Genomic DNA, 13,450 nt, shown 5'->3' with positions numbered 1-13,450 from the left:
ATCAGGCGGAGGCTCGGCCAGACCCTGGACGGCACCACCTCGGGACGGGAACCAAGCGGTGACTTCGGCAGGGACAGACGAGAAGCGCCGGCAGGCAGGCGAGCGCCCCGAGGGTCACCGCCAGCGCCGATCGGGGGCACAGCGGCCCCGGGGGCACAGCGGCTCTCCCCGCCGCTTCCCCCCAAAGTTCCCGGCGGACCCGCCGGCGGCCCCCGGCGCTCCCCCGGCACACGGGGCGGCGCGGCGGCGCCTCCCCCGGCCCTGCCCAGCCCGGCCCGGCCCGGCGGAGGCGGTGGGCGGCTCCCGTGGCCGTGGCATAAACCGGCGGCCCCTCCCGCCGGTGCCGCTGTCCCCGCTGGACGGCGGGGAGGAGAGCGGCGCTGCCCCGGGATCCGGGCGGAGGCTGCGGCCGCTCTCCAGCGGAGGAGCTGCGCCCGGCGGCGGCGGGCCGGGAGCTGCGGGGCACGGGCGAGCCGCCTCCGGCTCCGCGGCCTCGCTCGCACGGCGGCAGCGGCGGGAGGCTCCGCCGGGCTTCCCCATTGTCTGCCCGCGGGCGGAGGGCTGCGCTGCCCGCACGCCCCCCGCCCTCGCCTTTGTGTGCTCCGGCCGGCGGCGGGGCGGCGCGGCGCCCGCCGTGATGCGCGCTGCGGGGCGGCGCAGGGTCCGTGCCGCTCGGTGAGAGGCGGGGAGGGACCCAGCCTGTGCCCCGGAGGCTTTTCGCCCGCAGCAGCCGGAGGAGGGGGACTATGGACTGAGCGCATCGCTGTACCATGGAGTCGGGCATCCGCTTGAGCACGCTCTGCCTTCTCCTCTGCCTGGGACCAGGTAGGCGGATGCCGGACCCGCCGGGAGAGTAGCCGGGAGCGGGGCCGGTGGAGCTTCGCCGCGGCGATGCTCTGGCCGCCGGGCAGCCGCAGGTGCGGAGAGCGGCGCAGGAGCTGGGGGCGGGGCGGGGGCTCGGGAAGTTGCGGTGTCGGCGGGTGAGTGACGGCACTTTCTGGGTCAGTTTCAGGCTTTGGCGTGGACCCCTCGCTGCAGATCGACGTGCTGTCCGAGCTACAGCTGGGAGGCTCCACGGAGGGCGTGCGGCAGGTGCCGGGGCTGCACAACGGGAGCAAAGCCTTCCTCTTCCCAGGTACGGCCGCCCCGGCCCCGCAGCTCCGGCCGTGGCCGTCGGGCCCCGGCGCCGCGCACGGGGCGCGCCCCCGGTCACCCCAAAGCGAGAGGTTTGCTCGCCTTGAGACCTCGGCATCCCGACCCTTCGCGTCCCTTCGCTTTTCTTCCACTCTTCTTTACATCTCCCCTCCCATTATTTTATAAATTTTTTTTCTCTCTCTCCCCATTTTTTTTCCCCCTTTGACTGGTAGACGCTTAATTAAAGTACAGCAGGAACGGGGATGGCAGATGGCATGTTTTGTGAGTCGTGGGGTGCGGTGATGAATAATAGTACCACCCACTCTACTGCTTTACTTGGGAAACGCTAAACATATCCCAGTTCCAGCTAAGGAATACCTCACTGAAAGTTTTATGTGAATCGAGCAAAATGCTGAAATGAAGTGCCCCGGAGGAGGGAGGCAGATGGCTGGAAATAAGAACACCCTTTTTTTTTGCCAAAGGAAATTGGCCCTTTGGAGCTTCTGTGACATACTCCTCCTGAAAAACAATGAATGAGTTTTGGTCTCTCTTAGTGTTTGTGATTGTTTCTTTGTTGATATTGGGAACAGAAATAAAATAGTAGTTTTCTATCTTCCAAAAATACCTTTAGGAGTTTTATTAAAGATTAAAAGTTATTAAACTTTCTGATATTGTCATTCACAAAAGACTGTAAAATAACTCTCAATATCTAGTTGAACATATTGCCATTGGTTACATTCCATACACTTGCTCATTATGAGTGGGTTTTTGAATTACACCTTATTAACATAAATGAAGCTGGAGTCGACAACATTTTTAGGAAAAAACCCAGAAGTCTATCTTAATATTAATTGAAAAAAGCCTAAAATTGGCTTTAGGAGAAAGTCTGAAAGATGATTAAATGCTCCTTATGATCTAGGACAACAGGAAGAAGGAATGTGGTTCAACATCTGATGAAAAACAAGCAAATCTCCACTTCAGCTTGCACTTTTAAAGATCAAGGAGCGGCATTGTTGGCTTCTTGTGCCATGCCAGGAGTTTAACTTGGATCTGAACAGATTTCTAGTGCAACAGGCAAGAGGCTGTGTTTCACGTACAGAAGAGTTATGATTCAAGGGAGATAAGATCTGGAAAGGGAATTTCTTTTTCATGTTTGCATTAATGAGATCATTTATCAGGAAGCTAATAGTTGCCAAAGGCTTTTTTTTTTTTTTTTTTTTTAAGGTGACCTCTCTAGCGATGTTCTTCCCTGGAACCACCAGCATGTGTCACTATGGACATGACTGTGGAGGCACACGGGCATATGCGTTCAGAAACGCTGGCACATGCTGCCTCTGAACATCTGTGATGGGCTTGTGGCTGCAGAGCAGAGACCTCTGTGAAGGGGGTCACTGCTCAGAATGGCAATGCACTTGTGTGTCAGTGGGATTGGTGTCCTAAAATAGGTGTAAATTTTAAGGCATGGTTCCGAGTTGAAGCCCCATTGTGCCATGGTGGAGTGGAGGGAAGGTAAAACTCTCTTGGCCTTCAGTGATAACAGGATTCGAGGTTTGGAAGAATAAAACTTTCTGGTATATTTTCCCAGTGTCAGGACAAAAAATTACTGTGTTACTAAAGACTTTTTTTTTTTTCCCAAGTTTTTCCCTCTTTCTTTGCAATTATGAATGTATGTAGTTCCCAAAGGGGTTAGCAGTTTATTTGTAACAAAAGAAGACAGGAATTTTAAATTTTTACAGCAGCCTTTTTATTTTGTTGTGAACAATCGGAGGAATAACAAGGATGAAAACACTTGTATCTAAATTGTGGTTGAAGTCACTCAGTCCCTTAGGAAGCCTTTAATGCCCTGTAGGACTAGAGGTAATTTTCCCTGCTACTGCATAAGATGACTACTGATTTTCTTATAGTGAATGGAGTCCTTACTGAGCAGAGAGGTTTTCATTTCTGAACTTGGATTTATAAATAGAGGAATTTCTTTCCTTGATCAGACCACTAGGTCCACTTAGTTGTTTTTGTTCTGCTCTTAGAACTCTCACTTTGGGAACACTGCTGCAATGTATGCCTCTTAATGTATGTATTTGCAGTGTGTGAATTTCAAATATGTTTATGTGTTGCCTGGAAATTTGGTTGGTCTGTATGAGTTTTTCCTTATTCCAGCTAAAGCCTTAGTCCTAGACAGAAAAGAATTTGCAAGAATGATGCAAATTACTTTAAATGATCCTTGAGCTTACTCTGGAAGCTCCAACTTGTGATCCTTTGCCTCTTGGTTTCTTCAGATAGTGAATCTTTCCTTGGGTCATATACATGTTTACAACACTTTAGTGTGTTGCCTTTTTGATAGATCACATTCTCAACTGATGTAAAGCCCTACTTTATGTAAGCTTTAACCATTCAGAAGTCCTAAATGCTGTTCTGTATTTTAGAAGAAAATTATGAATGTGGCGTGTTGAACTGCCAAGAGAAAGTAGACAATTAAAGATATATGATGGGAAAATTATACATAGTTAAAGCAGACTACTCTCTTACTTCAGTTTCTAGGGAAAAAGTCAGTTTTTACTGCTTAATTAGATGTAGCATTAATTTTCAATATGGAAGTTTAGCATCTGGTTGGCTGTTCTAGCAAATTCTCCCTTGTGTAATTGACTTTTCAAAGGTACTTGTGCTTTTAGGCCGTATAAAACAGTAAGCAGTTACTCTCTAAAGGTAGTTTTAGTCTGGCACTGTCCAGTCAAGTTAATTTAGATCATACTCCTTATACAGTTACTGATTTAGAAATAATGTTAGTCATTTGAAATTTGCTGTTACTTGGACTTTTTTTTTGCAGGTTTGTACTTGTCTTCAGCAGATTTAGGTGCTGGATTCTAAAGCTTTTTAGGTGTCTGGTGCTCCTTAGCCGTCATGAACTGTAGCAATGGAATGCCACTGAAATCTGGGTCTAGTTAGCTGCAGGGACTTCTTTTCTTGGAAATGTGATTTGCCAAGTAATTGTAAAAGTGTAGCTTGTGGGAAGATACAATTATGAATAGAAAACAGGAGTAAGTCTTCAAAAATGTTAGTGTTGCTGTATGTGAACATCTGCCAGCACTTTCTAGCCAACAGCAGATATTATTATGTCAGGATATGTTGAGAGGAAAATTACTCCTCTGCTGGTCAGAGCAGCAGAGCAGAAGTCAGAATAACTATGTCACAAATGTCTTTCTGTTGGCAACTGTTTATGTAAGTCAGTGAAATTTTCAACACCTTTGTTCTTCCCTTTGCAAAACAGGGATGATATTTGGGTAAAGCCCAAACCAGATGGGTGGACTGAAGTGTAATTAATGTAGTTAAAGAAGGCTTTTGGAGAAAAGCACATTGTCATTCTTACAGTTCTTTTTTGTAAGCATACTGCATTAACGTGATTTGAGGAAATAGGTGAAGATGAAAGTTCAGTGTAGCTATTTTCCTATGCAAGTATGGAAATCACGTTGCTTCAAGAGGACTTGTTGCATATGTAACTGCAGGGGCCTTTGAAGACGTAGACAAAACCAGAACAACAGAGGCTGAAGGATGATGAGGGTTTCGGATGATTGACTCAAATCTATGCTAGGAGATGTAACATTAAGCTCATGCAAGGTCCCAGTGAAGCCAGATATTTCAACTGGCAATAGGAAATGCCATTCTGAGGTGTGGCAATCTGGAGAAAGGCTGCAAGGGTAACTTGGTCTCCTCTGGTGTTTCACTTGGCAATGACATTTTGTCACTCTCCCTTTAATTTCTGTGTTATATGTGTTTTATGGGTAGAGTATTTTGATACTCTTTCTTGGTCTCTGTTGTTGAGAGCAGATACTGTTCATTAGCCTGTCTTTGTCCACGGGGTGTGTATAGTAATGGAGACACTTTCCAACTGCCTCACGCACCAGTGGAGAGTGAAAGGTACACTGTAAATCAAGGGATGAGAGGCTAGAAAAATGAAAGCCACGTGATGTGTAAGGACAGTATATGCCAATTGAAAGGTGTATATTCTCCTCAAAGGGAAGGCTAAAAGGTGGACAGAAGAGTGCAGTCAGATAGTTAAAAACACAGAAACATGCAATTAAGGAAAAGATAAAAAGAATGTATCAGTCATGAAAATGTGAGAGCTTATGTATCTAAATGCAGAATTTGGAATTTTTTCAGAGGAAGGACAATTTTAGAGGCAAAATATGGTATATTCTAATGGGCATCAAGATGTACTATAAAATGCCAGAAAATAATTGAATCTGTCAGTGGGATGAATGAAAGGACTCAGCAGTACTGTTCTTTGAATTGGTACTGGCTGGCACAAAATGCTGGCAGAGAAAAGCCTCCTGAAATAGGCTTCTTGGTATAAGTGATGTTTTACCTCTTGTTGTATGACTGGATCATGAGTGTGTTACTTTAAAATACTAGCAAGACAATATTTCTCTATCTTATATCCCTTTGGAAAGTTCACTTTATTTTGTCTCATGATATTGTCTCTGGACATTTACTAAATAAAGAAGCTAAAAATAAAGCCTTAAGAGCAGAGGTGAATAAACTTTTTGTCACAGAAGTAGGATTTACATTGCCTATGCACTTTACACATACTGCTTTTTCCTTGCCACCTGTCGTTGAAACTATAGACAGATGCTTTCTCCAGATTCCAGCTGAGCCTGCTGAAAATATTACTGTTCCCAGCTGCTCGTCACTGCCCAGAAGCTAGAGGTTACTGTCCCCACAATTCTTTCAAAGCAAGAGATTATATGAGTGTTCCCATGTCTGCTGATGGCAAAAGGAGCCAGCTTCAGGAGCAAACCTGGCTGACTGCAGTGACATGGATTAGAGAGTCCCGTAAAATCCCTTCTCCAGCTGTATCCATCTCCCAGAGGAGTGGTAACAGACAGCTGGGAATGAGGATGTTAATGTTGCCAACTGGCTTAGCTGACTGCAGAGTGAATACCTATCTGCAGCTTCTTTTGTCTCATATATGAACCAGTTTCTCTCCGAAGCACTGAATCCTCAAAATGTGGGACCTCCATCATTATCCCCATACAAAAGTGTTAATCAAAACTTATCTTCAGTAGGCACTGGCATGTTTTTTGATGCTAGAAATGCCTAATGTAAGCAATTGCTCTATGAAAATTTGGTAGCCAGAAAGGTTTTGGTGTATCTGAAATAACAGCATAAGCTTTCCCTTTTCCCTTCCCTGCCTTCCACTTCTGGAACTTTCTAAAGTTACCTCTGCACCTGTGCAAACAGTAAGCACTGTGGAAGGGCACTGCCAGGATTGTGATTAATGCTGCTGGGGAGCCAGGCTGGGTGCTGAAGGAGAGCAGGAGAGCCCTGAAAAGCTGGGCTGCCTTTGCTGGTCTTGCTGCTCTTCTGAGACATACCCTTGCTCCAGAAGAGCTTAATATTCAGCAACCTCTTCTGGGAAGGAGGAGTAGTTGTAGCAAGAGGTCGTGTTTGTGAAGTGTCTGCCACTTGAAGACCCTGCCCAAAAAAGGAGATAGATAGATTGTGAGGATACTGCATCAATTCTCCATCCTAAACCATGAATTTTAATGCATGGAGAACTATGATGCACTTACCCCTACTGAATATTCATGAATATGCCCAGAACTGGAGATTGTGTTGCTTGCTAACTGGTTGTGCTGGTTTATCTGTAAAATAAAGGGGAAAAAGTTATGGAAAGAAGAAAGAAAATACCATAAGCTTCTGACTGATGCTTGTAATTGTACCGTAGAGGAGTAGGGCTGAGAAATGGAAAGTGAACGGGAACCAAATGTACGGCAGATACAGAAACTGAGAGGAGGAAAGCTTGCAAACCCTGAATGTAGTCATTAGTGCAGAGTTGGTACAAAATAATGTTAAGGAATGACATTAAACTTGGCCTATGGCATTTGGGGATTGCAAATGTCTTATGCTGAAAGTTTCTAATAAATATTGTTGGTGAAAGTGCGTATGAGGCATTACTATCACAGAGGTGTAAGTGTTAAGCAACAAAGTCGTTTCAAGTTCAGCTCTAAAAATTGTCATTATTCATCCCAAGGAAAGGTATTTTACACAAAGTGTTATTTTGTTGTCCATTTGGTTTTGTTTTCTTTTGATTTTCTGCAGTGGGCTTTTTCTGGTGAGGGAAAGGTACTAATCTCAGAGATTAAATATTCCCTTTAAAGCCTTTAGGGTTGCTTTTTTGTTGTTTGTTTGTTTGGGCTTTTTGTTGTTTTGTTGGGGTTTTGTTTGATTTTGGTTTTTTCCTCCCCTTTTTTTTATACTATCATCTCTTACCATGTGTCTTGATATGGGCTCTTGTCACCTTTCAGTCTGTTAAATTCCAGCATGACTTTGGTGGCTTTGCCTGGGCTTGGCAGGACATCTAACATCTCCAGTCTCTGATACTTCAGCCTTTGGAATGAATTAATACCTGCATTTATTTATCAGCAGGGTGTGACTCCATTTAAAGCAATGTTGTGTTTTACTGTGTTCTTGTGGACTTGAGCCTGTGCTTTTCACAGCCAGGTTGTATCTGATACCTGCAAAAAATTGAAGTCCTTGGGGGTCTATTTTCTACTGGGACGATGATGAATCTCTAAAATTTTTTTTAATGAGTTTCTGGTTGTTCAGGTTAATGCAAATAACAATGTATTGTTTATACATTCACTGTTGCCCCAAATGATTCATACTGATTAATGGTAGACAGAATTGCATTTGTTTCTTCCTGCCTTTACAATGAGGCCTCTTCTAGAATATTACAAGTACGAAATCCTTGCTGAGGCTTGTATAATCTCAGGGCTCAACCTGGCATTTTGGTCGGAAAGCTGAAGATGAGTATGATGTCCAGCTCTAAGGCACGTGTGAAAGGGAAGCACATTAAGACAGTGTCAGTGTGGGGATGTGGGGCAGAGCCCTGGTGGGTGCTGTGAGAAGGGACCTGATGGAGTGAGGCCTAAGAGCTTCTCTCCATGTTGATGTCCCCGTCAAGAGCAGGCAGGTGCAGATGGCTGCTCGCCTGGCAGCCTCTCCTGGCAGTGTGGCAGTGGTGTTGGCTGAAGTTAAAAGCTGTGATGTTGACAGCAGGACAGCATCTGTCCTGTATGCCAGAGAGAACCCAGCACATGCAGCACAGGTGCCCTGAGAGGGAGGAGAGTGACCCTTCTAGGTAGCTGTCAAGTGCATCTTTCCATATTGCTGGGGGAGGATTGCATTAGCAAAAGGAAATGATGGGGGAAAATGAGGTCTCGCTACCCTTATGTAATTGCTTTTGCTGTGGCATAGTTCTCTAGTCACAAAGCGTGCCTGAGACTTACTGGGTTAGTGGTTTTTTTTGGTTTTTTTTTTTTGTGGTTTCTTCCCTCCCTGCAACATGGCTCATTCTCCAGTGAGATGTCACAAAGGACAGCAGCATTTCCTACATATCCCTCGTAAATCAATCTCAATGTCTGTTTCCCCCCTACTTTTTGCTTATAAGATGTGGGGAATAGGTTTTCTACTCTCCCCCTCCTCCCCAGCTTATGTTCTTTTAGTCTGAATCCTCCAGAGTATACAGGTGCTACCTTGGAAAAATAACTTCAAGTATGGTTAACTTCACAGTTTCCCTTGAGTCTTAAGGGAGGTACAGGACTGAGTTCATAAGTTATTTAAAACCTCTGGATAAGGGCTGGAAATTTTATATAGCTGTCATGGAAAACTGTACTTCTTTGTAGTGACCCTTCCCTATATTTTATCCCATTTAGTTTTGTGTCAAGGTGCAAATCCACTGAGCAGCTGTATTCTCCTACCTGTACTGCTAAGGTACAGCTGAATAAGGGGTGAAAAAGGAATTTTTGCTGTTTGATTTTTTTTTTCCTGTCCATCTGTTTTGTCTAAATTCCTCTATATTTTGTCTCAGTGTTTAAGAAATGGTGTTTTTTTCCATCTTGGCATTTTCCAAATGATTTCCTCTTGGGAAAACCTGAGGAGAAATATAAAAAAGGGTACTTTATTGTGGTTTTTGTTTGTTTGTTTGTTTGTTTGTTTGTTTTTCCCCTGGACATGTTTTCCATGATAAACACCTACTATGAATGCTCACTTGGATATTTCAGATAGGAAAAAATAAAAAATCTGTATCCATTTTCAACATGGAAGGATTTTACAGCAAAAAATTCTTATTTGTTAACATTTTATTTGCTTTTCTTTTTTGGTGCATACTTTGTTTTTGGGGATGTGTGTGATGCTGATGACTTCAGAGAGACTTAGAAAACTGGCTTTTAGCTTGAGTCATCTCATGAGCTGTTGCTCACAGCTCTGGTCTGTTGCAAGGTGCTAAAGAATGGGCATGGTCTAAAAGGACCAGTAGACTGAAAGAGACTTCTGAAGACACAGTGTTCAAAAGGCTTTTAGCAGATTAACATATTTGCTGCAGCACCAACATCATTATGATAGACTGTAATGTTTCCAAGGGAGCCATTACAATCAATATTGCTAGCGATCCATAACTGAGAACTCTCTTAGTGGAATTTGAGTGGCTATTTCCTTCTCTGAAAACATGGAGTATAATAAGAAAAAGACCTCCAATTGTAGAGTTAGAGCAATGTTTCTACTCTGTTAGAGCACTGTTTATACAATTTCCCCAGCATAAATGCTTATTTAAGTATAATTAGATGGGGGTAACATCCGTAGTGTTTATCCTAAAAGAGAAGATGTCATGTACCAGCCTTGACTGTCTGGAAGTCCATCAGTCTCTAGATATAGCTGTGTAATGATCCAGAAGGGTTCCAAAGGATATTTTCTGGTTTTGAGGTCAATAATCTGTGTTTTAATAGCTCCCTAAGCATGCATTTGCATATTGTGCCCCAGCTGTTCCAAAGGCACTCCAAAGATTTTCTGTAACATTAGGTAATGTGCCTTGAACATGAAATAGTCCCTAGGTTTGCTCAGCTCTCGTTTAAAGAAGAGGGTAGACTTGAAGGAAACCTTGTGCACCCTGTTCAGTGTTGCTCTTATTAATAATCCCTGCACACACCATTAGCATAAGGAAAGCATATGGAAGTAAGAGATCTGGGAGGTTGTATTTTTTAAAAAAAATTGCGTTGGGGTTATTGCATTCACTCTGGGTTTCTGTATTTCACAAAAATATCAATGAATTGCAGGGACTAAAGAGGAAAACAGTGAACCTGATTATACAGTAACAAAAGGACTGGCTTAGTAAGAAGGCTTTTGAAAAAACTTGAGCATGTACAGCTTGTCCAAGAAATGACAAAAGTGTTGTATGATAACTGTCTAGTATTAGAAGATTCTTAGAGGGTTTAAAATGAAGGAATTATTTATTATTCAAAGAGCTAGAGGTAAGAGTAATGTAATGATACTACAAATGGAGAGGATTTAAGATAAAAGGAGACTTTCACAGTGAGCTAATTTAGATTGTGAAATAGCTGCTGAAAAGAAGTGGTGGAAATCTCCATACTTTTGATTGTTTTAGAAGATAGCATGAAATATCTGGGAATCGTTAGCTAAGTCATTGTACGTAGTCATTCAGGCAATAGGCTAAGGAATGGGTGGATGACTCTAAGTCTTTCTGTACTCTGGAGAGCAGGGGTGTTGGTGAATTGATCCAGTATAGGGAGAGTTTTTCAGACACAAAGTAGGGTCAAATACCTGGTACACAATTATCAAACCAGCGCCTTTGTATTCTCCCAAAACTTGTTCTTTGGTACACTTACATATATTTTGATGATGCCTGGCTAAAATAAGCCTACAAGAGCGAATGAGACCTGGAAATGTTTTATAATTTTAACTCATCCAAGCTTATAAATTGGGCATGAGTTTAAACCTGCAGCTGATTCATCAGGGCTAGTGGGCACATTCACAGAAGCACAGACTCCATTAATACCTGACTTAAATAAAAACTGGAAAATCTGAACTCAACTCTTTCTCAGTTTTCTTGGAATCTCTGGTAATGGCTGGTTCAAGTCTTCTGTGTATTTTCTACCTGCCTGCCCTATTCACAGCTGAGTTGTGCATATGGTGTTCCTTGGCATCTCTCCTCTTTGATGTTCCTGATTCAAAACCTTCTAATCTGTTTTCTGGCGTTGAAACGGATATCCTGTGAGTACAGATTTTTCCAAGTATGCCAGTATGGTTGGTGGCATTGGTTTCCTACCTCTACCCTCAGGTGTGGTCTCTTGCCACTCCCTGTTTCTGCTAGTGCTTGAATTCTATTTACAGTTCAGTCTCCTGCCTTTTCCCCTCATCTGCTGCTGTTTGCTCAGTCTGCTGCTGCAGACCTGTGCCTAACAACAGAGGTGTTGGATGTGTCCCTTTTCAGATACAGTTTTTTCAAGTGGTGGCATCCCTCCCCCTGCCCTGCTCTTTTTTTGCTGTTAGGATACAAGTTTAAGTTTTCTGGTGCTTTCTGTCTGTGTCAGTGACTGTGGGCCATTCTCTTGTGTCAGAAATTAATCTTTCATGCAGACGGCATGGTTGTGGTCATCTGCAAAATGATCTCATATTAATGCTTTCTTAAGCTCACCATTGCATTGTGTGAGAAGAAATCAGCACTTAAATTCTTAACACATGGAATTTTGGTTAGCTGGAGGCAGTTAACCCTAATGTGGGCAAAATCCAGTTATACTCTAGAAAGCCAGAGATGAAGGAAAACTTGGATGAGAGAGCCAAATCACTACCGAGAGGGAGAAACAGATTCCTCATGGAGAACAAAGGTAAACCTTCTAGGTCGCCCACAAATTATTTCAGTTGGGCAAGATGATCTCAAGAGGTCCTTTCCAGCCTAAATAAATCTGTAAAACACAGGCTGTAGGAGTTAGCTCCTCAGGACCAGCATACTCATGACAATAAAAGGAGGTTTTGAGAGAAAATGATTGAGCAGAGAGCATGAGTAAGTCTTACTGAGACGTGCACAGTGAGAGCCAAGTGAGGGGGAGATGTGGTGTTGCTGAGACAGTATTGGATTGCCTACACCAAGCGTGATCCTAATTCAGAGGTGCCATGGTGGGTGCTGATCTTAGACAGTTTGTCATTGTATGATGGTTCACCACTGGAATATGATGTATTTGAGAATATGAGTTGTGCCTTATCTTCAGAGAGAAGGGTAGAGAATGTAATACAGCTTGATCCACATCTAGCATAATCTGCTTGCATGATTTATTATTGCCATTAAGTTTGTACTTTATTGTTTTCAATTGATTAGGCTTTATTTACCTTTAGTTGCCTGCCTTTTCATTTGGAAAAGGCTGGCAACACTATCTTCTCCTCCTCCTGCCCTCCCCTTTTGCTGTGAATTGAGTAACTGTTAAAATCCTGGCTATGCTATATGATGAGGGATTGAAAATAAAATCAGTCTCTTAGCAGCTCTCATGTGTGTCATGCCCTTATTGCAGTACTAGTAGGGCTGGAAGACAATGCACTCTTTTTCTTCTGCTCTTCAATCTCCCAGTGTTAACAACATTTCTTGGTGTGATATTTTTGTTTGTTGTTAGGTCAGTTTGACACAAAGTGCTCATGTGACAGTATGCAACCAAGCATAACTAGGTGCATATGCCACAGATGGCAGCTGCAAGGAAAACTAGGCAGGCTTGATTTTTCTCCACAGGTTTCAAGGTGTTCTCAAAGCAGCTTCTAGAAAGTTGTTTTGTGCCTAAAGGGAGTTCATGCTTATATACACATATATATTTATGAAGCTATAGTAGTTTAAATATAGCTGGAACCTCAATTGAAATGAAGAAACAAAAGAAATCCCACTATGCTACATCGGTGTCCTTGTTGAAACATAGTAGGTTTTATAGCAGTATTTGCTGTGAAAAACCAAACCAACATAATTCTAAGTAGCAGCACGTGGTTCTACCTGTGAGGGAGCACAAACAAAATATCGTTCAAAACTTAAAAAGGATTTAAGAATAGTATTGGAGTATAGGCTAGGAAAAAATGGTAATACGAAAAGCTATTGCATCATATAATTGATAACCTAGAACCTATACATCACCAGAAAATATTGCAATAATAAATGCATGGTGCAGAGCATACCATGCAGCACACATTTTAATTTCCTAGGAGTGGAATTTCAGTAACAAGAATAGAAGTCTTTTGTCTTAATTATTTTGCTGTCATGTAATAGGTCCCCACTGAGCATCACCCTCTCCCCTGGTGATAGTATCTAGCATGACGACAGTTTTTCTGAAAGGGACAGTATTATTGGTGTACAAGGAACAGAGGTTTTTCATGCCATGTATGCCTTTAAAAATTCCTGATAGTACTTTTTTATGTTCAGTGCTTCCCTGTTTGTTGATCTATACAACTGGAAAATTCCTTTCAGAAATGTTCAGGAGAGCACATTCTCATTTTCTGT

At 43.1% G+C, this 13,450-nt stretch overlaps 1 protein-coding gene across 1 annotated transcript in view; it reads left to right on the top strand.

Moving 5' to 3' along the window:
* Positions 1-558: 558 nt before the first annotated feature.
* Positions 559-13,450, top strand: part of NELL2 (neural EGFL like 2) — a 136,951-nt gene continuing 124,059 nt past the window's right edge. The window contains exons 1-2 of the mRNA XM_066319061.1: positions 559-825; positions 1,007-1,135. Of these exons, the coding sequence (XP_066175158.1) occupies positions 771-825; positions 1,007-1,135 (184 nt within the window). The 5' untranslated portion in view covers positions 559-770. The remainder of the gene's footprint in view (positions 826-1,006; positions 1,136-13,450) is intronic.

Source organism: Sylvia atricapilla, chromosome 5 (genome assembly GCF_009819655.1).
Source record: "Sylvia atricapilla isolate bSylAtr1 chromosome 5, bSylAtr1.pri, whole genome shotgun sequence".
Lineage (NCBI taxonomy): Eukaryota > Metazoa > Chordata > Aves > Passeriformes > Sylviidae > Sylvia > Sylvia atricapilla.
The sequence above is the reverse complement of the archived record's forward strand: the minus strand, read 5'-3'. Positions and strand labels throughout refer to the sequence as shown.